Source organism: Pseudonaja textilis, chromosome 2 (genome assembly GCF_049901715.1).
Source record: "Pseudonaja textilis isolate UNSWEBS1 chromosome 2, rPseTex1.2, whole genome shotgun sequence".
Classification (NCBI taxonomy): domain Eukaryota; kingdom Metazoa; phylum Chordata; class Lepidosauria; order Squamata; family Elapidae; genus Pseudonaja; species Pseudonaja textilis.
In genome coordinates, this window is record NC_141991.1 from 254,131,355 (window position 1) to 254,147,351 (window position 15,997).

The window sequence follows — 15,997 nt, forward strand, 5'->3', positions numbered from 1 at the left end:
GAGATAAACCGTTTACAGGATTAAATAAGAGAATAACGAAGTTGGAAGTGCCCTCAGAGGTCATCTAGTCCAAGCCCCTGCTGGATCAGGAGAACCTATACCATTCCAGGTTAATGGCTATCCAGTCCCTTCAGTGTTGGAGCACCCACAACCTCTGGAGACAACCCATTCCGGGATTAAATAACAGAATAACAAGAGTTGGAAGGGACCTTAGAGGTCTTCTAGTCCAACCCTCTAGACCTCCTTCAGACAATCTCTTCTTGAAAACCTCCAGCCATGGATCACCCACAACTTCTGGAGGCAAGGTGTTGTTTAGGCTTCGTCCCAATTTAAGGAAACACAAACTGAGTGTAAAATCAAACCTATTTTAATGCAACACTGGGAATTTCTTGCATTCCCAGCCAAAACTCTAAATTAGACATGATTCTGAGATAAGCTCACGCCTTTCAGGGTCATGGAAGACTGCCAAGAAACAGAAGTCCAATTACTTATAATACAAACCAACAGAAGCTCCAGCAAAGACAAACCAAAAGTTCGCAGGGCTTCAATGAGGAATCAGAATCTAATCGACTTCTTTGCTTCCTGCAAAGAGCACGTCACCGAGGGCTGACTTTTATCCCTTATGGGAGGAGCAATCACCTTCCAGCCTTACTCTGCGTCAGCTGCTCTCTCCTTCTAGCAGCCCTCCATACACGCGCACGGGGAACAGGCTCTCCTGGGTCCTCTGCTTTGCTGCTGCCAGACTCCGGAGGGTCCAAAGGCAGCGCCCCACTCCCAGATAGCCCTGGCTGTATCGCTGCATCGGATGCAGGACCCTCATCCAAGTCTTCTCCGGACTCCCTGATTGGTTCCCTTTTGTCCTCACTGTCCAATACCTTTGCCACCTGCACCGGCTGCCAGCGAACTACAACAGGTGTTCCCCTGATAAAATTGTTCCAATTGTCAGGAAATTTCTCCTTAGTTAGATACAGATACAGCTTAATAGAGTCAGAAGGGACCTTGTAGGTCATCTAGTCCAACTCCCCACCCAAGCAGACCCTATACCATTTCTGACAGATGGCCGTCCAGTCTCCCCTTGAAAGCGTCCAGGGATGAAGCTCCCACAACTTCTGAGGGCAACTTCTGTTCCATGGGTTGATGGTTCTCACTGTCAGAAAGTTTCTCCTTATTTCCAGGTTGAATCTCTCCTTGTTCAGTTTCCATCCATTATTCCTTGTCTGGCCTTCGGGGGCTTTGGGAGAATAGCTTGACCCCCTTCCTCCTCTCTGGGGCAGCCCCTTAAATATTGGAAGACCGCTATCATGTCTCCCCTGGTCCTTCTCTTCCCTAGACTAGCCAGGCCCAGTTCCTGTAGCCGTTCTTCATATGCCTTAGTCTCCAATCCCCTCATCATCCTGGTTGCTCTTCTCTGCACTGTTTCTTGAGTCTCCACATCTAAGTTGGGTTCAGCAATCAACATCCAAGCTGTGATACCAAGACTGTGCAGACTGTGACGCAGATGGACAAGGAGAGACGAGAGTCAATATTGATGCTCTTAATAGATGCGCAGCGGCAGATGTTTATGGGGCATCCGTCGTTTGTCACAGCTACCTTTTCAAGAAAGCCAGGTGTCGGCCACCTTCCTGACTCCTTGGACTTTGCATAATTAAAACGGGATTTTATTATTATTTTTTTGACTCGCCTCGAGCACCACCTTTTGAGGAGGTCAACCCCAACTGTTTGGGGGGATATTGTGTTTGTGTGTGTGTGTGTGTGTGTGTTTTAGAGCTTAGCCTCACCTACGGATGGATTTTTGTTTTGTTTTTAAAACCTGGTCAAGTTGAAAACGGACCACCATCGTTTAAAAGAAAAAAGTGCTTTTTCTTTTTTTTAAAAAAAAATCGTTTGGGGTTTTGCATTTTCACTTTTTATTGGAAAATAAAAACAGAAGAAAACAAATGACAAAGGAAGTTGACCACTGTCCTTTCAAAAGAACGTTTTGATGGTCCCAAAGGCCGTTGGATACAGGGCTGGGCTGCTGGGCTTTTTTCAGGGGTTCGCGAGAGCCCCTAGCTAAGATTTTGTGCAGTTTGGAGAACCCTCCATATCCCACCCCTGGCTGGCCCTGCCCACTCCGCCCCTCCCCTCCCAGGAGTCTCCACGTGTTGTGGTTAGCTGGCGGCAGGTGCGGACGGCTGAGGAGAGCGAGGACTCAGGTGAGGAGCCAGGACCGTTAGGGAGTGGACTGCTGCCTTCAGAGATTGTGGGGGCTGGCAGCAGCGATGAGGAGGTTCCCGAGGAGCCTGTGCCAAGTGAACGCGTGCGTGCAGGGCTGCTCACAGGAAAGAGCAGCTGTAGCAGCACGGGCGACTCGGGAGTGAGGCTGCAAGGTAATGGACCCTCCTTCAAGAAGATAAAAGCCAGCTGTGAATCGGACGTTCTTTGCAGGAAGCAAACACGTTTTGAAACTCCAGCCTCGTGGACATTGCAGTATCTTAAGTTGGCGTTTGAAGACTCTGGCGTTGTAAAATATTTCTAGGTAACCTTATCTGTTATTCCTGGCAGCCTCGCAGAGTTTTGGCGAAGCTTGTGCTTATCAAAGTTAATTAGGTTGCAGCAGCCCTTTTAACCGGGGATTCGTAAGAATCAAGGTTTTCGTTCCCTTTGGTTATTGTTTGTTTTATTGGACAAAGGTTTGGGTCAGAACACCACACGGGGCTATTTTGGATGCAGGTTAAATAAAGGGCGTAATCGGGAGTTTGAGGAGGGGAAAAACGGACCTCCCAGAAGTTCAGGAAGGCCGTCAATGGGCCTGCTTCCAACTTCCGGAGAGCCTCCGGAGCCAGGGGAGGCCATTTTCGCCTGCCTGGAAGCTCGAGGAAAGCCTCCGGAGCCAGGGGAGGGCAAAAACGCCCCCTGCCTCCCCCGCTGTGGTGCAGGAGGCTGACTAGGCCACGCCCACCGTGGCCACGCCCATCCAGCCACCAGGCAGAGAACCCGCTTACTAAAATGTTTTGAGGCCCACCCATCTTCAACCAGAATGTCTTCAGGCCCACCTCAGAGGTCGGTCCTTTGCGAGGACTGAAGCAGAGCAGAGGGCGAAAGCGATCCTAAGGGATCTGAGAGTGGATTCCATAACAACTCGCTGCTCGCTTCTCTAGGAGGCCCCCCAAAAACAGGTGCAGTGCAACCATTTTGTGTTGCCTTCGTGCTACCCAAGAGATGGACCTCCATGTCGTCCTTCATGCCACCGGCTACCATTCCGATACGTAGTTATTTCTCAAATTTCAAAACTGATTGTTATCTGTTATATCCGTGATAGAATAATGACAGCTGCATTGAGTGGAGAATGACGGACGATTCTGGAATCTACAATTGTTTCCTTTAGGAAAAAAAGGAAAAACCACCCAATTTTACACCTTTCTTTAAGTACCCTGTTTCTCCAACCATACGGCCTCCCCCAATCGGAAGTCCCAGCATGTTTTATAGGCATGAAATGAAATTAAGCCCCTCCCCCCAAATTAAGGCTTATATTAAAACATGCGAAATGGGGGCGACATGGCAGGGGGGGCCCTTGCCGTTAGGAAGTACTTTTGTGGCACACCCGGATATGGTGCTGCCTGCGTCGATCCCGATACGAAGGGCCCCACCAACGCCGAGGTCAACATCCAAGCCGTCGCTGTCCGCCCGAAGATGCAAAGGGGGGTGAATTAAGTCACCCCCGAAAAGACGGCCTAGCCGTGTTTTCGGGGCTCAAAAAAAAAAAAAAAAAAACAAGACCCGGCCTTATTATATGAGAAACGTGGTAACGGAACAGCAGCCAGGGGGAAATTCCTTCGAAAGCCAACGGGAAGAGCTACAGCCTGAATAATTAAAGTCGGAAGGCGAAACGCGCATTACCAAAGGTGACTGGAAATAATTACTGATTCGTCTTTATTTACAACATCAAGGCCAGAGATTGCAGGAGGGAAGGAAGCCTTTCGACCCACGGAAACACGGAGTGAATTAATTTCTCCCGGCCAAGTCCGGTGCTTTCTCTCTGGACCGGAGAACGGAGCAGCTCCGATGGAAGAGACGCTCGTTTTTTATTTAAGAGAGTTAAGCAGATAAAAGGAAAGGGAGAATGGTATTTCAGACAGACTCTATCCAAATGCACCCTGGGTTTGTTTATTTTCTTTAGAGAGGCCCCTTTCCATCAAAGGGTCATTAACTGGGGAGGTAAATCACTGAAGTGCAGAGAGCAACTTTAAAGTTACCTGCTTACTCAAAGATCGGGGAAATGGGTCCGTAATTCCCAGGAATGTATGGTTGTGGAAAAGCACCGTGTTTTCCCTTTCAGGAGGCTGCTTTGCAAATGGAAAATTATACTGCTGGAATGGCCTTGGATTTCTGATACAGAGAGAAAGAGAGAGAGAGAGAGGGAGAGGGAGGAAAGGAAGGGGAGAGGAGAGGGAAAAGAAGAGAAGAAAAGGGAGAGAGTTGGAGGGAGAGGGAAAGAAATGGCGCGGGAGGGGGAGAGAGAAGGAAGGAGAGAGAAAGAGGAGGAGGGAGGAAGAGAGATGGAGGAAAGGAAGGAGGGAAGGGAAGAGGAGTGGGAAAAGGAGAGAAAGTAGAAAGAGAGAACTGGAGGGAGAGGAAATGAGAGGGAGAGGGAGAGAGAAGGAAGGAGAAGAGAGAGGAGAGAGGGAGGGAGGAGAAGGAGGAAGGGAGAGGGGGAGAGGGAGGAAGAGAGAGGGAGAGGGAGAGAGGGAGGAAAGGAAGGAGGGAAGGGAAGAGGAGTGGGAAAAGGAGAGAGAGTAGAAAGAGAGAATTGGAGGGAGAGGAAATGAGAGGGAGAGGGAGAGAGAAGGAAGGAGAAGAGAGAGGGAGAGGGGAGGAGGAGAAGGAGGAAGGGGAGAGGGGGGAGAGGGAGGAAGAGAGAGGGAGAGGGAGAGAGGGAGGAAAGGAAGGAGGGAAGGGAAGAGGAGTGGGAAAAGAGAGAGAGTAGAAAGAGAGAATTGGAGGGAGAGGGAATGAGACCAAGAGGGAGAGAGAAGGAAGGAGAAGGAAAGAGAGAGGGGGAGGAAGGGGAAGAAGGAAGGGAAAGTGGGGAGAGGGAGGAAGAGAGAGGGAATGGGGAAAGGAGAGAGTGTTGGAGGGAGAGGGAAAGAGGAGGGGGAGAGAGAAGGAAGGAGAGGGAGAGAGGGAGAGAGGAGGAGGAAGGAAGAGAGAGGGAAGGAAGGAGGGAAGGGAAGAGGAGTGGGAAAAGGAGAGAGAGTAGAAAGAGAGAACTGGAGGGAGAGGGAATGAGAGGGAGAGCGAGAGAGAAGGAAGGAGAAGGAAAGAGAGAGGGAGAGGGGAGGAAGGGGAAGAAGGAAGGGGAAAGTGGGGAGAGGGAGGAAGAGAGAGGGAGTGGGAAAAGGAGAAAGTGTTGGAGGGAGAGGGAAAGAGGGGGAGGGGGAGAGAGAAGGAAGGAAAGGGAGAGAGGAGGGAGGGAGAGGAAGGAAGGAGAGGGAGAAAGAGAAGGAGGAAGGAGGGAGAGGGAGAAAAGGAGGGGACAAGGAGAGAGGAGAAAGAGAAAAAGGGAGGGAAGGAACGGAGCAAAGAGGGAGGGGGAGAAGTCCTGGAAAACGGGCTAAAAAAATTATAATCCCAAACTCAATAAAGGGGACACCCATCCTTTTGCACAACGACGTGACTTTTCCGGCCCCTTCAGCCGTGAAATCCCGGAAGAGACACCCCCCCGCCCCACCAGAAAAGTTTCCACTGACACTCCATGCAGTTCGTCTCTATCATGATTATTGGGGGGAAAGGGAGCTACAGTCCTTCGGTTCTTCTAAGGGAGAGGGAGGGGGAGAGAGAGAGAGAGAGAGAGGGAGAGAGAAAGGAGACAATCGTCGGTCAAGACAAATAATTTAAAAGCCAGGATCCTGAACACGCTCGACACACCCCGACGAGAAAAGAGGAAGGAATTTTTTTTTTTTTTTTTTTAAAGTAGTAGTAAGTCCTGGGGGAAGAGCCCCCTCCCCTTCCCCGGCCCCCCGGCCCCCCCGAGACCCTCAAATGAAAAAGATGTCCTCCAAAATCCGGTTCTCTTCCAAATCCGCCAGCCCGTTGCTCTGGCCTCGGGGGGATCTCCACCCGCCGTGGGGTTTCCTGCAGGTCCTACTCGGGGGCTGGATCCCTCTGGGGAAGCCGCGGTGATCTTCCTGCCTCGGGCTCATGGCCGCCACCAGGTCCAGGAGAGAAGGCTCGTACCTGGAGAAGAGGAGGAGGAGGAGGAGGAGGAGGAGGAGGAGGAGGAGGAGGAGGAGGAGGAGGAGGAGGAGGAGGAGGAGGAGGAGGACAAGACGGAAAGGTTATCACAGTTTTTTTTTTCCTGGAGTTGAGAACAAGTAGCCAGCGGGACAGCTGGCCACCCGAAGTGGCGGGTGCTCCACCGCTGGGAGTATTTTTTTATAAAGAGACCGGACGGTAAGATTGTCTGAAATGGGAGAGGGGCTTCTGCTTGAGTAAGGGGGCTGGACTAGAAGACCTCCAAGGTCCCTTCCAATTCTTGTCATTCTGTCCAGGGTCCCCTGCCTGAGCCAGGGTTAGACTAGAAGGCCTCCAAGCAGGGAACCGGATGCTACCGGTTCTGCCCGGTTCGATAGAGCCGGTAGCTCTGAAGAGCAGCAGACACAGAACCCGGTTCTATGTCTGCTGCTGTTTTGGCCCACCTGCCTGCCCGGGTTCTTATCTGACCTTTATTTCCTGCTTTTTTTCAACCTCAGATGCTTTGTGCAGCACAGCTAAGGTTGAAAAAGCAGGAAAAATGTGGGTGTTTTTTTTTTCAAACGCTGCGCACCCACGAGCAGTGCTTTTTAGCTGTCTGGGTGGCACAGCTAAAGGTTTTTTTTACACGCATGCGCAGCAAAACGTAATCACCAAACCAGGAGTAACACCGGCTGAATCCCACCCCTTCCAACTTGGTTATTCTCTCTCAGGTCTCTTGCTTGAGCCAGGGGTTCGACTAGAAGACCTCCAAGGTCCCTTCCAACTCTGTTCTCCCAGCTTGGCAACCGACTCGTATTTATGATGGTTGCGCCATCCCTGGGATCGTGTGATTTCCCCCTTTGCGACCTTTCGACAAGCAAAGGGAAGCCGGTGTTCTGATCTAAGCTTCCCAGGGTCTTACAAAGCCGATTCCTCGTCTTGGTAAAAAACTCTTTTTATTTGGGTTAAACTACATTCCTCTCCAGCAAAGTCCTGGCAAACAGTCTTTCATGAGATTTCAAAACGACAGACCTTTATCAAGCTTTGAGAGTTGCCAGGCTGTTATCTTCCAAACGCCACACTGTAGCAGCAATTACTTGGCAAGTAGTCAGGAACAGATTTTCACCCTAAGGAATTGAACTAATTGTCTCCTGCAAACCCCAATCCCCTTTCGCTCCTCTTTATTCCCTATGGGAGAGGCCATTCACCGTCCACCTGAGTCTTTACTCCCTAGTTGACCCTTGTTCCTTAACTGTTCCCTTCTCCTGGCAGCTCTGTGCATGCGCACCTCAGGAACAGGCTCCAGCTGTTCTTCTTCCCCACTGATCTCCGACTCCAAAGGCAGCTGATAACTGTCAGACGGCCCTGGCCCCATCTCTGCTCCACACAGCCCTTATCAGAGCCTTCCCCAGACTCCAGGACTGGCCCAGGTTCCTCCCCAACCTCCTCACTGTCTCAGTCTGCCAACAGCTCCACTGGCTGCTGGAGGGCCACAATAGCTGGATTCATTTAACCACCATGTCGCTAACTGAACACCTGCAGTGATTCGTGTAAGAACTGTGGCAAGGAAGTCCAAGGGCCTATTGAAAAAAGCACCTTCTTATGCATGTCATTTTTCACTAACTGTTTGGCACCCTCTTAAAGAATTTCCCAAATATTAAATTGCCCCCCATGGAACCATCATGAGCTCCTTTGAATCCTTTTGAGAACTATTTAGGCCTAAACTGTAGAACCTTGATGGTCTCAAATGGAGTCCTGAGAGATTTGCTGGGTTTTTTCCCCCAAAGATGCAAGTAAATCTCACCCAGACCCCCCCAAACAAAAACCACCCATTAATCATTAAGCATGACCTCCAGATGGGCTAGGAAGAAACACGCTGTCACAAATACGGTGAGTAAATGCTTAGAATGCCTTGGGGTAAGAGTGCACTTGGGATACCGCATCCAGTTTTGGTCACCAAAGTGTAAAAAAAAAGGATGTTGAGACTCCAGAAAGAGTGCAGAGAAGAGCAAACCAAGAGGATTAGGGGACTGGATGCTAAAAGATATGAAGAAAGACTGCGCCAACTGGATATGTCTAGTCTTACGAAAAGAAGGACTAGGGGAGACATGATAGCAATGTCCCAATATCTCAGGGGCTGCCACAAAGCAGCCAAAGTCTTTCTCCACGCCCCCCCAAACTCCGCCAGAATGAGTCTTTGGGACCCTGCAAGGCCTCCTGCTCCAAGAGGCTGCTCCGGCGTGACAAGTCTCAGAAAGACTCATTATTGGCGGAGTTTGGGAGAGAGAAAGAAAGACTTCTGCGGCTTCTGCTGCTTTCCTTGCACGAAGCCAAAAGTCTCACCCCCTCCAGAGAACAGAGCTGGAGACGGTATCCTGCCATCCCAAATAAAGAATGATTGACTGGTAGGAAAACGGGGTAGGGAATTTTCCTTGCAGACTTTTGGGGGGATTTTCGCAGGGTCTCTGGTCTGCGGGATTTTAAAATGATGAGTCTGGGGCTCCCTGAGGTCCAAAAAAGTTGGCGACCTCGGCTCTAAAGCACCTGAAAGGAGGACAGGAAGCAAGAAATGGAAACTAATCAAGGAGAGAAGCAACTTGGAATGGAATGGAATAAAATAGAATAGAACAGAGCTGGAAGGGACCTTGGAGATCTTCTAGTCCAGCCCCCTGCTCAAGCAGGAGAACCTTTCTTTAAGACCTCCAGCGAAGGAGCACTCATGATTTCTGGAGGCAAGCTGTTCTTAACCTAGAACTTAGAGGAGAAATTTCCTGACAGTGAAAAAAGTTAACCAGTGGAACAACCTGCCTCCAGAAGTTGGGGCTGCTCCATCATTGGAGGCCTTTAAGAAGTGACTGGACAGCCACTTGTCTGAAATGGTATTAGGGTTTCCTGCCTGAGCAGGGGGGTTGGACTAGAAGACCTCCAAGGTCCCTTCCAATTCTAAGGTTATTCTATTGCTACTTGGCTTTCTGAACTGGCAAACATACTCTGTGGTCCACTTCCAATTTCCTTCAATTTCCCATCTTGGTAGTCCTGTGGGGGTGTGCTTCCAATAAGCCTAGATGTGGTGTAGAAAGGAGGAGGAGGAGGAGGAGGAGGAGGAGGAGGAGGAGGAGGAGGAGGAGGAGGAGGAGGAGGAGGAGGAGGAGGAGGAGGAGGAGGAGGAGGAGGAGGAAAAGAAAGAGGAAGAAGGAGGAGGAGGAGGAGGAAAAAGAAAAGAGGAAGAAGGAGGAGGAGGAGGGGGGAGGAGGGAGGAGGGGAGGAGGAGGAGGAGGAGGAAGAAGAAGAAGGGGAGGGAGGAGGAAGAAAAAGAAAAGAGGAAGGAGGAGAAGGAGAAGGAGAAGGAGGAGGAGGAGGAGGAGGAGGAGGAGGAGAAGAAGAAGAAGAAGAAGAAGAAGAAGAAGAAGAAGAAGAAGAAGAAGAAGAAGAAGAAGAAGAAGAAGAAGAAGAAGAAGAAGAAGAAGAAGAAGAAGAAGAAGAAGAAGAAGAAGAAGAAGAAGAAGAAGAAGAAGAAGAAGAAGAAGAAGAAGGAGAAGAAGAAGAAGAAGAAGAAAACACCTCCAGTTTAAAAAAAAATCCAGCCATGTCTGCATGTGGGGGAACAAATCCGCCTAAAAAAACATCCTCCGCTAAGTTTTATCTAAGTTTTACAGCATTGCGGCTATCGGGGAAAATTAAAAGATTTGGACAGATAACAGGAGCAGCAAATACGGGAAAGATTAGTTAAAAGAGCCGGCATTGGAAATCGGTTTCTTTGACACCGAGGCACCTCTCTGTGCCAGAAAGCAAGGCTAGTTTGATCAGATAGTGGGGAAGGCTCCTTTGGGCTATTATTTAGTGGCTAATCGTGGCTTGTCAGGAGGTTTTGCCTCCAGCCAGAGACAGAGCGCTCTTTTGATGGCACCAAAAGTCAGTTTCCCCCGACTCCACCTTTATTCCAAACATTTAAAGGGAAAACTGTCCGTTTGCTCTGCTGGAAGCACGAAGCTTTATTTTTTGCACCCAAAGAGAGGGATTTGCAAAGTGATATTTGTGCTGTCGGTAACCGTGTCTGGTCTCCTGATCGGAGTTTGGGATCTCCTTGGAGAACAGCAGAAACCAAGTATGGTGGTCAGAAAAAAAAAGACCACCTTTGGGGTTAAAAAGCAAGATGGAGTAGACCTTCCTCCAAATTAGAAGTTTTGCATCCTAGTTGCTCTTTACTTTACACTTTTTCCAAAGTCTCAACATCTTTTTTTTATATAATCTGGTGACCAAAACTGGATGTAGTAGTCCGGGTGTGGCCCTACTAAGCAGAGGTGGTCTTCAGCAGGTTCTGACCAGTTCTGGAGAACTGATAGCGGAAATTTTGAGTGGTCTGGAGAACCGGCCAATCCCACCTCTGACTGGCCCCCATCTCTTCTCTGCCTCCCACTGAGTCCCAGCTGATTGTCTGGGTCTCCTTTGGTCGCCCTGCCCAGGAGAATGGAGCTGGAAAGCAGGTTGTCAAGCCCTAACTTGACATCTGCGTAGCCATTTTATTTAGCCTTATTATATATTCCTTTTTTTGCTGGTTATGGGGGAAAGGGTTTCGGGTTTGCCACATTCTTAAGGTGGGAGGAGTGGAGATAGAGAGGGTTGTTTAGGCTAGGCGGTTCTTCTTCCCGTGGGAACGAAAGCTGACCCTGCTGATACCTGGAGGTGGAGATTGATGACATCAGGCAAACCTTGATTTACTTCTATTGGAGAATGTGACTTTTGGGGGCTGTTTCTATCTTTTAATATTGGGGGTAATTCCGGGTTGTGTCAGATCCGGAATGACAACAGACTTTGGTGCACCAATTTGATGCTTTCCTAAATAAAAGAAATTTGTTTTGGAAGAATGGAGTTTGCTCTTTTTCATTTTAAATGGATTTTATCACTTGGAAACCTGACACAGGTGAGGAGGGTGGGGAGGGAATGGGGATTTTGCAGTAACCTTCCCCTGCCACGCCCACCAAGCCACGCCCACCAAGCCAAGCCACAACCCACCAAGCCACGCCCACAGAACCGGTAGTAAAAAGAATTTGAACCCCACCACTGCTACTAAGGCTTTATAAAGCATTATTAATACGTCGCGTGATTTTGATTCTATGCTTCTGTTTATACAACCAAGGGCTGTATTGGATTTTTTGGACATGGCTGGCTCATAATTAAGTTAGGCCCACTAAGTCCCTCTCACAGTTACTGTTTTAAGGCAGGTGTAGAGGAACTAACTCTGATAGGATAGCAATGACACTTCCTTGAGGACCGCTGTATTATAAAAAGAAGAGGACCTCACAAAAGGTTGGATGGCAAAGGGCTGGACTAGAAGACCTCCAAGGTCCCTTCCCACCCCTAGGATTCTATCAATTATGGTGTGGTTGTAGTTAACTTCTGACAGGCTAGACATAATGGTCAAATTTGTCCTCTTACGGGCTTGCACACTTTCCCAACATTTAAATGTTTAAATTTCACAACGTTGGATTGAAAGGCTTGAAATAAAATCTGCCAGCTGCTGAGAAGATTGACGCTGCCTCCAATATGATCTGCAGTCACAGGGATGGACAGACACACAGCCTCACCAACCAAGACAGATGGCACATATAAAAAAAAACCAGGCAGAGCTTCAAAACACAGGAAGCCTGGCCCTCTGACAAGCCAGCCATCAACGGGCACATAGAGATAAACAACGTTTACATACCATTCAAAAGAGACAATCAAAAAGCTAAAAGAAAAGGGAACAACAAGAGCCAAACCCTTCCTGGCCAGCACACAACACCCAGAGAGCAGAGATTAACTGTACTCAATCAACAACCCAAAAAGTAAATGATGTCCAACCAACTCAAACAAGCAAGCTAATAGTAAACTGCAGCCCCATCAAGGAACCACTAAGAACATTTCCTACTAACGCTTGTATATCAGCAGAGGGCAAACCCCACTCCCTTCTAGCACTGATGTTACCTAGTTGGATGGTGAAACGTTTGCAAGAAAACAATAAAACTCAGATAGCATTAAGGATCCTTCAGTCCTCCTCCCACTCCTCCCCCTCTTCTCTGCAAACCTCCCTCCCTTCTAGCACTGATGCTGTTACCTAGTTGGGTCATGAAACGTCTCCAAGAAAACAACCAAGCTCAGACAGCACCAAAGACCCCATAGTCCTCCTCTCCCCTCTTCTTGCATTGATGATGTTACCTAGTTGGGTCATGAAACGTCTGCAAGAAACCAACCCAAGGTCAGTGAGCACCCAAAGTTTCGACTGCACTATCCCCTCCTGAAAGACTGCATTAATTCAAATAAGCAGCAGAAAATATTCAACTCAGAACGGTGCCAAGTTTGTTTGAATGGGACAGTGTACTACAGAGCCAAGAAAGATAGCAAGTGTATAGATTATCCTGTGAGGAAGCAAATCCAGGATTTAAATTCTGGTGTATAGAATTTGAACCCAGGAGGCCTGGGTTCAAATCCAGAGTCTGCTCTGCAACTGGTTCTTCCTGACCTTTGGCAAAGACCCAAGCATGGGTGAGTCTCAAGTTATTAGCTACAAATCAGGGTTTGCTATCTGCCAGCATCCCCATGGATGGAAACTAATCAGGAACAGAAGCGACCTGGAATTAAGGAGAAACTTCCTAACAGGGAGGACAATTAACCAGTGGAACAGCTTGCCACCAGAAGCTGTGGGTTCTTCATCACGGGAGGCTTTTAAGAAGAGACTGGACATCCATTGGTCTGCAATGATATCAGGTCTCCTGCTTGAATAGGGGGTTGGACTAGAAGACCTCCGAGGTCCCTTCCAACTCTGTTATTCATGATGTTCTCCATGCCAACTGTGGAGAGCTCCTAGCAGTCTCTGTCTTCTACTATGCAGGACCAAACCTCCTCTTCTCCTTCGTCCGACCCATTTACTGAACCCCCAAGAGGCATCTCTATGGAGCGGAGAGTTGGTCTCCGACAGAAAGCCACTTGAAGCATCTGATATGTGGATTTACGGACGGTTGTTATGCGTAAGTTGGCTTGACAAAATCAGAAATGAGGAGGTGATAAGCCACCTGGGAAAGCCAAGGGAAATAATCAAAGCCATAAAAAAAAAAAAAACAGAAGTTAGAATATTTAGGACATGGGACGCGACACCTGGAAAAATACGGCATCCTTCACTTAATCCTCCAGGGAAAGATTGAAGGCAAACGAAGGTCCAGGCTGAAGAAGAACATTGTGGCTTCAAAATCTAAGGGGACTGGTTTGAACAAAACTCAGCACTACTTTTTTGTGCGGCTATTGATAAAAATAGGATGGCCAAGGAACAGTGACAGATATGGAAGATGAAGACAAAGAGGAGGAGGAAGAAGAAGGAGAAGAAGGAGGAGGAGGAGGAGGAGGAGGAGGAGGAGGAGGAGGAGGAGGAGGAGGAGGAACAACGAGGAAGAGGAGGAGGAGAAGGAGGAGGAGGAGAAGAAGAAGAAGAAGAAGAAGAAGAAGAAGAAGAAGAAGAAGAAGAAGAAGAAGAAGAAGAAGAAGAAGAAGAAGAAGAAGAAGAAGAAGAAGAAGAAGAAGAAGAAGAAGAAGAAGAAGAAGGAAAACGAGGAAGAGGTGAAGGAGAAGAAGAAGAAGAAGAAGGAAAACGAGGAAGAGGTGAAGGAGAAGAAGAAGAAGAAGGACTCTCCAACATACAGGTAATCCTTGACTTGTAATCATTCATTGAAGACCAAAGTTACAAAGGCACCTGAAAAAGGGCCCTTCCAACTCTCTTATTCTGTTAATCAGTGGAACAGAAATTGCCTTCAGCAATTATTGATATTCCATCACTGGAGGCTTTTAAGAAGAGACTGGACAACCATTTAATCTGGAATGGTGTTATGGTCTCCTGCTCGAGTAGGGGGTTAGACTAGAAGATCTCCAAGGTCCCTTTCCAACTCAAGTTATTCTGGCTCATTCCTTGTCTTACAGCCTTCGGCCAACCTGGCTTCAGGTTACGTCCTGCGCAGAAATAACAGGGCCTTCCTTGGGGAGACACAACTCACTCGGCCGTTCTTTTAACTCAAACGGCGCTTGGAAAGTAGCGGCGGAGAAGCACGTCGAGAGGAAAACGTCCAAGCCAAATCTACGGGATGCATTTCTACCTCCCCGCAACCCCCTCTGCGTTCCCCAAACAAGCTTGATTTGTAAATCCTCCAGGACTGAAGTCACACGGTAAGCTCTCTTTTCTCCTGATTAACGTGCACTTTGGAGGTCTCTGGGCCCTGCTGGACGGGCATCCATTTCCAGTTTAACTGGGTTGCGTTACCGAGCGCGCTTTGGCATCAATCATTCAGGCCGCCTTTGGCTTTGGATTATTCAGATGGGAAGAAACACTCGGGCCACCCCAACCCTCCTGCGCTCTTTTCTATTTATCTACCTCCCGCTCGTTAATCTTCCAAGCCATCCGGACAGAAACATACATCAATGAGAGAAAAAAACCCGGCGTATGACCCGACGTTTTCGGACCGGGAGGGAAGCCAAGCGGAGATTTAAAAACTCTAGGCCAAATGCGATTTGTTAAGCTAAGCCAGTTCGGGAACTCCAGAAGCCGAAAGATTGAGATGGGCTGCTGAATAATTGAATAGCATGTTTAGAATAGAATAGAGCTTGGAAGGGGCCTTAGAGGTCTTCTAGTCCAGCCCCCTGCTCCAGCAGCAGAACCTATGCCATTTGAATCAAGTGACTGTCCACTTATCTTCTTAAAAACCGCCAGTGATGAAGCACCCACAACTTCTGGTGGCAAGCAGTTCCACTGGTGAATTGTCCTCACTGTTAGGATGTTTCTCCTCAATTCCAGGTTGCTTCTCTCCTGAATTTCCATCCATTGTTTCTTGTCCTGCCCTCTGGGGCTTTGGAAAAGAATGTGAGCCCCTCTTCTTAGTGGCAGCCCCTCAAATACTGAACTATTGCTATCGTGTCTCCCCTGATTCTTCTTTTCCTTGGACTAGCCAAACCCAAATCCTACTGCCGTTCTTCATATGTTTTAGTCTCCAGGCCTTTGATCATCTTAGTTGCTCTTCTCTGCACATTTTTTCCCCCCCAAAGTCTCAACTTCCTTTTTTTGTAGTGTGGTAGTGTAGTGTTTTTTTTTTGTACTTGGGTAGGCGGGGGTTGGACTAGGGATCCGACTCCCTTTCCAATTCCGTGAATCAACTACGGTCAGAGAGCATCAAGGACCCCACAATCATTCTCATTCTTCTCTTCTTCCTTTATTCTTCCTCTACACAAACCCCTCACCCTTCCAGCACTGATGACGCTACCTAGCTGGGTCATGAGACAACGTGGTGACCCAGGGCATGGCGCAAAAAATAACCAAGTCACCAAAATAGGTAAAGTCCCTTTAATGCCTCCAACTTGGCCCCCAGTGTCCAGTTATCCTTGGGTGAGGATGAAACTCTTCCAAAAACGGTCTACAAAGGGAAGAAAAGCAGTCCAAACCCAAAGGACAGTAAAGTAGAAATAAAAACAACGACACAAACCATGCACGACAAGCCAGGATAATAAATTGCAGGCTTCCAACAGATAACGAAGCACACACAGTTGGGGCGACGCCAAAACCCAGATAAGCCTCGACAAAAGATAATGCCCGCTTTGCTTCCAGCAAGGTGTTGTGTGCAAACACCCCACTTGTATCCTGTTCTCCCAGCTGCAACTCATGGAAGAGATCAGGACCCTTTTCTCTCCCGTAAGCCATGTTGCTCCCTTCTCCGTTCCTCCCTGCGTTCCCTAGGATGAAGAAGGGGTGGCCCTGGGTCTTCCTCTGAATGCC

The 15,997-nt window shown here is 48.5% G+C and overlaps 1 protein-coding gene across 1 annotated transcript in view; it reads right to left on the reverse strand.

The window, feature by feature from the left end:
• Positions 1-5,858: 5,858 nt before the first annotated feature.
• The window catches only part of KIAA1328 (KIAA1328 ortholog), a 178,122-nt gene continuing 167,983 nt past the window's right edge, over positions 5,859-15,997 (reverse strand). Inside the window, exon 11 of the mRNA XM_087927555.1 lies at positions 5,859-6,216. Coding sequence (XP_087783681.1) covers positions 6,018-6,216 — 199 coding nt within the window. The 3' untranslated portion in view covers positions 5,859-6,017. The remainder of the gene's footprint in view (positions 6,217-15,997) is intronic.